The sequence below is a fragment of the Glandiceps talaboti genome, chromosome 9, assembly GCF_964340395.1.
Source record: "Glandiceps talaboti chromosome 9, keGlaTala1.1, whole genome shotgun sequence".
Classification (NCBI taxonomy): Eukaryota; Metazoa; Hemichordata; class Enteropneusta; family Spengelidae; genus Glandiceps; species Glandiceps talaboti.
Genome location: NC_135557.1, coordinates 23,090,129 through 23,098,724, shown reverse-complemented (window position 1 = coordinate 23,098,724; position 8,596 = coordinate 23,090,129). Strand labels below are relative to the sequence as shown.

Genomic DNA, 8,596 nt, shown 5'->3' with positions numbered 1-8,596 from the left:
TCTCTCTCTCTCTCTCTTTACTGATCTCACCCCTGACTTTGTGTTTTAGTCCTTAACAATTATCCATTTATCTTTACGTTTGTTTTCTGCGGGGGGTGTCATTAAGAAATCCTAAGGTTTTTGTTTTTCCTTGTCCATTAGATCCCCCATCGATTTTTCATAAAAATGAGTCTGAAGTATTAGACGTATCTCTTGGAGACCCTGCTACGATAAGATGTATAGCTGATGCATATCCAATCGCTGATATCACGTGGTATAAGAACAATAACACCATACTTGGAGACGATGATAATATTTACATTAACACAACAAAGTTACTGGATTCACAAACCATTACACTGAGTGAACTGTTCATAATTAGTACCACAGTTGAGGATTTTGGGATGTACACTTGTATTGCTAGTAATGGCATACAGAATGATGCTAACAGGACAGTTGAACTAAGGGACAATGAACAATGCAAGTACAGTTTCATTATCAATTTTCATTGAGAGTAGTAATGACTTGTTTCTTTGAGTTTGTCTAGCTGTCCATCTGTTTGTGCGTGAGTTTATATGTTTTCTTGTGTGTATGTGTATGTTTGTTTGTTTGCTTGTTTGTTTGTCTGTTTGTCTGTTTGTCTGGCTGGCTGGCTGTGTGTATGTTTGTTTGTTTGTTTGTGTGTCTGTCTGTCTGTTTGTTTGTTTGTTTGTTTGTTTGTTTGTTTGTTTGTTTAACCAGTAACATACAAACAGTAACGCAAAGAGTTAATGCCAATACATGTATATATAAACCTGAATGATAAACGTTATTGTACACAGTAAAGTATCTGTCTACTTCCAGCAAATGTTCATATATTAAATTCATCATGTCTATTCATTCACAGATGCTCCCGAAATTTACATACTTGGATCAGATATTCTGGAAATACGACTTGGGGATACAACTAGTATTGGTTGTATGGTAGATGCTTATCCTGTAGCAGATATCACCTGGTATGATGGGGATAATAATACCATAACTGGCAACGATGATAACCGTTATATTGTTGCTATGGAGGCAAGTGAATCTGAAACGAAAATTTCAAACCATCTGGTTTTGGAGGACATTATGGAGGATGATCTAGGCAAATACACCTGTGTTGCTACTAATGGAATTAATGATGGCGAAAGTCATCAAACAGTGGAAGTGAAGGAGATACCGCCATGTACATGTAAGTCAAACGTAACAAAAGTTAAACCATTCAATAATATGTTACGTAGCTGAAATACACAGAAAAAGTTACTAATTGAAAGGGGTATACTATAAAGTTACCGGAAAATGTACATTACATGTATGTATGTATGTATGTATGTATGTATGTATGTATGTATGTACGTACGTACGTACGTACGTACGTACGTACGTACGTATGTATGTATGTATGTATGTATGTATGCATGTGTGTATGTATGTATGTATGTATGTATGTATGTATGTGTGTATGTCAATCAATCAATCAATATATTTATAGAGCGCCAATATCCAATACGAAGTAGAGTTCAGCGGCGCTTTACAGTTAGTTATTGAACTTTTGCAAACAAGTGTGTTTGTATGTATGTATGTATGTATGTATGTATGTATGTATGTATGTATGTATGTATGTATGTGTGTGTGTGTATGTATGTATGTATATATATATATGTATGTATGTATGTGTGTGTATGTATGTATGTATGTATGTATGTATGTATGTATGTATGTATGTATGTATGTATGTGTGTGTGTGTGTGGGGGCGTGTGTCTGTGTGTGTGTGTTTGTTTGTTTGTTTGTTTGTTTGTTTGTCTTTCCGTGATTTTGGTAAGATTTACCTTCAATACAATACTATAAGTGCTTCTCTTATTTTAATTCAAACTCACGTCCTGTGTCCAATGCCATTTTCGTGGTATATTCATGTGCACCATTGGCCTCGCTGTATCGATCGTCTCATTACATGATGTATCAATAATTTCACCGTTTCTTTTGTATTAATAAGTTTCAGTTTACTGATGTAATCTACACTTTATCAATGAACATAAATGTTCGCCTTCTACAGATTAATTTGTTTAACTTTTGTGTATTTAGGTAGCTGTAATTGCTATGTTGGTCTTACTATATTTCTGACGGTAATTATAACACTGGCAATCGTCGCTGCTGTACAAGCATTCCTTTACTTCTTTTGGTGGAAGAGAAGACAAACAAACACGGTAGGCCCATACTTCTAATATCAAGCCAAGGATAACTACAGTTGGTACTTTATATTAGCATGAGACGTCTCAGCTAAAAATCACATAATAGAGAGGTTTAGATGCGCGTATTTACGTGTGTTCTATACGTGTAGCGTCATAGTCACGTGTTTCAAAGCAACTCAGGCGTTCTGTATCAAACGACGCTACGTCAAAAACGAGGTCTACATGTAACTGTAAATACGTGTTAAGTTTTTGTCATTTTCTTCTATTAAATGTCGTATTTTTTATATCAAAGTTCGGTAGCATAACTTTAAACTAATTGTTTGGTGTTTGGTTTGGGTAGTTGCAGGAAAAATGGCAAAAATACGGAAAATTTAGAAATCGAAGGCATGTGTCTGGCCTTCTGGACAGAAGATGTCAACGCGCGCGTTCACATTGCACTGTTTTTCACGTTTTTTGTTTAGAACGCATAACTAAACACAATTTTGTACGCGTCATTACTTGTACGCCTGCACGATAATGCTCCCGTAGGCGTACGCGTTCTAACGTGTATCTAAACCTCTCTAAAGAGTACGTATAGAAGACAGTCAAATTACTTACTTTATAGATTGTTAATACAGAAATGTGAAGGCCTGGACAATGAGAACGTTTCACAGATACTACCAACATCAATTATGTGTTTTTATTTCTATTTTAGGACAAGGAAGAAGATAGTGGTTATCTCAATCACACCGTGGACAATAAAGAGGTATTGACTTGTAAAACACTGACTAGTAGTATATCTTGCATTAATCACTAGATACCATTATTCGAACAGATAGAGAATTGTGTTGTTCTTGAGATAAACAAGACTTGAGTAAACAATCTAAGATTGCAAAACGCATAATGATAGTGTTCTTCATTCTCCAATTCATTCTTTAGTTAATTTTCTTATAACTCTCAGTCCGGGTAGGTAGGAAGTTATCTAGGTCTGTCTGTCTGTCTGTCTGTCTGTCTGTCTGTCTGTCTGTCTGTCTGTCTGTCTGTCTGTCTGTCTGTCTGTCTGTCTGTCTGTCTGTCTGCATGCATGCATGCATGCATGCATGTATGTATGTATGTATGTATGTATGTATACATGCATGCACGTACGTACGTATTAATGTAGGTAGGAAGGTAGGTAGGTATGTTTCTGTCCGTGTTGATTAATGTAATATCTTACTGTCAACCTAACTTAAAGTCGCTGTCTGTCTGTCTGTCTGTCTGTCCGTCTGTCCGTCTGCCTGTCTGTCTGTCTGTCTGTCTGTCTGTCTGTCTGTCTATATATCTGTCTGTCTGTCTGTCTGTGTATGTATGTATGTCTGCCTTTATGTTTGTCTGTCTGTCTGTCTCAATGCGTCAGGTAAATATACCTAAAAAAAGACACATTACACATATAAATGCCCAAATAAAGAAAAAATGACAATCTTTCATCAGTATGAGAATAATTATGACAATACTGAATACGTTATTTTGTACACATTCTAGGAGAACGAACACGAATATATGTCATTGCAACCATCTAAACAAGGAAAAAACATTTACGCACGGCTAGGTCAGCAGGATGGTGAGATCCCGGGAGAATTTCTTTGTCTACGAGATACAATAGGTGAAGGTGCCTTTGGTAAAGTTGTCAAAGGTGAAGCCTGGAATATTGCTGGGAGGGATGGAATGACAGTCGTGGCTGTCAAGATGTTGAAAGGTGTGTACGTTGATATAAGATAATCTAATGATACACATGGTTCAGTTATGTACATCTTTCACAAAAATGCCCTAAAAGGGAGGTTATATGTAGAGTATATAGTTGTATTTCTCTATCAGCAGACCATCGTGTAAAATAGATGTTTTTCGTCAAAATACCTGTCAACATATTCACTTGTTTAGGTACCATCAATTCCCAGCGGGTTTTTGTTTGTTTGTTCTCCTCTGAGCCATTACATATTACTATGGTGATTCCATTTCTGTCTTTCATCATAGACAACGCCCTAGAAGTCGATAAACGTGATCTTCTAAAGGAACTGGATTTAATGAAGTCTGTTGGTTCTCATCCACATGTGGTGTCCTTACTTGGATGCTGTACACACGAATCGGGTAAATCGAACAGTGTTGTATGTCAATATATGAACGATACCCCATGTGCTAATCAATCTTACATCATTCAAAATAAAACATCGACACGGTATACTTGAAGTTACGCTTTTGTGTCTATCTACCTACCTACCTACCTACTTACTTACCTACCTACCGACCGACAGACAGACAAACAGACAGACAGACAGACAGACAGACAGACAGATATATAGAGAGACAGACACAGACACACACACATGCCACTATACGAAAAGTCAAATTCACCCACCTTTACCCAACCTTTACCCTCCCTGTGCCCCACCTAAATGTGTCACCTAAATATAGTCTCTGTCAAGGGGTAGTACGAGACGAAGTGACACTTTTGACTGCCTACAATCCCCAGGGGAGAGATCACCGTGGGTAAATTAGGTCAAAGGTGTTATTTTGTCTCATACTCACCACATTTACACATCCTCTGCTAAAGACTTACCTTGGTGGAAAGACATGGTCAAATATGATTTTTTTTCGTATAGTGTACATACATACATACATACATACATACATACATACATACATACATACATACATACATACATATTGGCAAACATACGGCAAACTTTCAATTAATTGTAATCAAGAGTATTACGCACAGTCTCCTTAATATACCCTACTGAAATTTATTTCACCTAGACCCTACCTATGTCATACTGGAGTACATGTGTAAAGGTAATTTACAGAACTATCTGAGAGAGAATAGAGTCACCCATGATGCTACCTATACCAATCTACACCAACGAAGTAGAACTCTGACAGAACGTGATCTCATGAAGTTCGCGTTAGACGTTGCCATGGGGATGGAGTTTCTGTCAACTAAACAGGTTTGTCGCCTACGTGTAAATGTGGAGGTTGGTAAACTTTGTCTAGGACAATAGACAAAGGTTGAAGATCAAAATAAATAAAGGAGATACGTAAACTAAAATTGGGACAATACAATATATATTGTAGGAGTGAGATATAATTTGGAAACGAAAAGTTACAATACATTCTAGATTAAGAGTCATTAGCTTGTAAAATTATAGTGATAATGATTTGAATTATTACAAAATTAAAAGATATCCGTATTTGTTTCATAGTGTGTACATCGTGATCTGGCTGCACGTAATATTCTTATCAACGAACACAATGTATGTAAGATGGGAGACTTTGGACTAGCACGAGATGTCGTCGACAAACACCAGTATGAACGAAAGACACAGGTACGATAACTGGGTACGCATGCCATCAGACCACAGCAGTGTTTGTAGTGGTGTGAGGTATGCCAAACAATAAGGTGATATAAGGCTGGTTGGTTCGTAACTCGAGTAGCCATTAGTTAAATATGAACTTTTCATGCAAGAAACATCTGACTCAACACCATAGAGGGCAGTATGGCTATTCTGATATCATCATTTCAGTTGAAGACGATCATTGCAACAGTGTAAATACTGTATTCGTCTCTTTCAACGTTTTAAGAGATGCATGCATATATAATGTGTGTGTGTGTGTGTGTGTGTGTGTGTGTTTGTGTGTGTATGTATTTTCCCTTGTATTTGATTCAAATATTGTGAGGTAATACGTTTCTTAACGTCATTCTGACTCTAGGGACGTTTACCAATCAGATGGATGTCGATAGAGTCTGTGTTGGATGATATATTCACAACGAAAAGTGATGTCTGGTCTTTTGGCGTCTTGTTATGGGAAATAGTATCTATGGGTGAGTGGATGTCTGCCTTTGAGCAATATCTTATGTAATTGTTTATATAATTTATATTAGAAATATTGAATGATGCATAGTGATTTTTCATGATGAATAAAATTACTGGGCTTAGATGTTGGAAAATATGTAGTAGTTGTACCTGGTGGCTGCTGATCATGGTGGTGGTGGTGGTGGTGGTGGTGGTGATGATGATGATGATGATGATGATGATGATGAGGAGGAGGAGGAGGAGGAGGAGGAGGAGAAGAAGGATCATTTACCTGTACTAAGCCAAACTATTCTGCTACAACTCCTTTTTTGTACATAGTTTAGCAGTCCATTGTATACAGGGCAAATACGAATAAATGTTGCATTTGGAAAGATGATGATGATGATGATGATGATGATGATGATGATGATGATGATGATGATGATGATGATGATGATGATGATGATGATGATGATGATGATGATGATGATGATGATGATGATGATGATGATGATGATGATGATGATGATGATGATGATAATAATAATGATGATGATGATGATGATGATGATGATTTTCTGTTTTCTGTTAACCTCTATTACAGAATATAATAGATCTCACATTTCTCTTTGTTTTAATTATAATTTTAGGTTATCGACCATATCCAGGAATGTCAGGTCAAGAAGTGATACAAGCTTTGAGGGAAGGGTATCGGATGCCTAAACCATCACATTGTAAAGAGGAACTGTTAGTATATACAAAGAATTCTTTGGGTTTCTTGGATAACTGTTTGATTACGTTAGTTAAAATTTACATTTGGGTTGTTCACGATCACTGGTATGTTTGGATGTGGTGTTCATAGCGATATTTAAATAGGAAAAGATGTTGAATAGCTAGAATACAATAATCGTTGAAATGTTGCAAGAACAGTTGAACTTTCATCCATTGTTGTCGGGAACGTTGAGAATATGCCATACGAATTGTTAAAATTGAACAAGCCGTAAAACAGAAGAGTGTTACGTCATATCCTTAGTGTAAAAACATAATATAGGTGTATTATCGCTATATTGTAACACGGATAATAACATTGAAATATAAATATAAACTATATCTTTCTGTACAGATATGCAATAATGATCAGTTGTTGGAATGAGGATCCTGAAAAACGACCACAGTTTACAGATTTAGTTATGGAATTGGACCACTTAGTTAGCGATGAAAAGGTACATAATGTATTTTGATAGTTTTACTTTTGAGGTATCTCTTGGTAAACACCAAGTTTGTCTTCTTACTATACAAGGTTCTACTGAATATTTCATTAGATCACCAGTCTGTGTTTCGTGCCAAGTACACCAATCGTACTTATTACTAACTAGTGTCAAAGGGTTCCATCTCTGTCGACATCGATATCGGTGAATTCGCTATGAGAGGGCATACTATACTATGGATCTCTTTTACTGTTGATTGTAATTAAGAATGTGTGTAAATGAACTTTTGCAATCTCCATAGTTGAAAAAATAGGGAATATATACATTTTAATTGCGTATTACTTACACAAATTTCAAATTTCAATTTCAGTTTTGAAATCTATTGTGAAAGTGAAAATGTGAACATAAATATAGGATTGTCATTGTATGTACCTTGCTTAAAGCAACACTAAGCCTTGTAGTTATGTTGTTTCTATTATTTTCAGACGTACATTAATATAGAAGATGTTATCGGTGTTGATGTTAATAACTATGACGGAGAACGTTGTTAGCGCTTGAAGTCGTTTTGGTTGTGATTTCTAGATAGATGAACACAGCACATGACCAGTTGCTATACTTCTGTAGAGCATTCATGTTATTTTGGAAACGATAACGATACGGATGTTTATGTTTTCATCAACAAAAAAGATTGGTGAACTCTAAATTGTTGTCCCACATTTGTTTAAAAAATCAATGCGCAAAATCTGAACTGTTTACATGAGTGTATTTACATTTTGATGTCAAGTTTATATTGGGTGAAGAGGCAACTTCACATTGTCAAAGACTTAATATTTTTTAGAAAGCTGAAGAGAATGACTACATACTCAATAAGAATATTTTAATACTGAAAGTCATTCTTGACAAAACTTTTTTTCCCATTTTCCACAATATGATTATCACGATGATTATAACACAGCGCTAGGCAAACTCAGTGTGCTTGCTGATAACGAACAGGACAGTCTTAATTGTTCTGTTCAATCAATCGTTTTATTTTATTGCTGTTTTTCTTCCTGTTTCTCTTCATGGCATGTGGTTGGATGTTTTTCTTTTTATCAAATGGTACATCTAGTTTCATCTTTACAAAGTTTCCTAAACCCCCATAGTCCACATCTGACGTCACAGGTTAAATGTAGTCGGAACTACGTCAGTTTGTAAATACCAAATATCATGGGTAAGACTATAATATGATTCACGTTTCAGTGTTCAATTCACAAAGGATAATATGAATGATACAATCGTGTATTGGTAAGCCTGGTTTGAGCACGTCCATGTGAATGTCACCACCATAATGGAAAGTTAAAAAGGTGAATGTTATATGAAGAAAGTAACTACGCAATAATAATGTGTTTCATC

The 8,596-nt window shown here is 35.9% G+C and overlaps 1 protein-coding gene across 1 annotated transcript in view; it reads left to right on the top strand.

The window, feature by feature from the left end:
- The window catches only part of LOC144439988 (fibroblast growth factor receptor-like), an 8,490-nt gene extending 735 nt beyond the window's left edge, over window positions 1-7,755 (top strand). Inside the window, exons 2-13 of the mRNA XM_078129217.1 lie at window positions 142-459; window positions 866-1,192; window positions 2,084-2,205; window positions 2,885-2,935; window positions 3,691-3,904; window positions 4,180-4,293; window positions 4,963-5,150; window positions 5,406-5,528; window positions 5,914-6,025; window positions 6,647-6,743; window positions 7,120-7,219; window positions 7,690-7,755. Of these exons, the coding sequence (XP_077985343.1) occupies window positions 142-459; window positions 866-1,192; window positions 2,084-2,205; window positions 2,885-2,935; window positions 3,691-3,904; window positions 4,180-4,293; window positions 4,963-5,150; window positions 5,406-5,528; window positions 5,914-6,025; window positions 6,647-6,743; window positions 7,120-7,219; window positions 7,690-7,755 (1,832 nt within the window). The remainder of the gene's footprint in view (window positions 1-141; window positions 460-865; window positions 1,193-2,083; window positions 2,206-2,884; window positions 2,936-3,690; window positions 3,905-4,179; window positions 4,294-4,962; window positions 5,151-5,405; window positions 5,529-5,913; window positions 6,026-6,646; window positions 6,744-7,119; window positions 7,220-7,689) is intronic.
- Window positions 7,756-8,596: the final 841 nt, after the last annotated feature.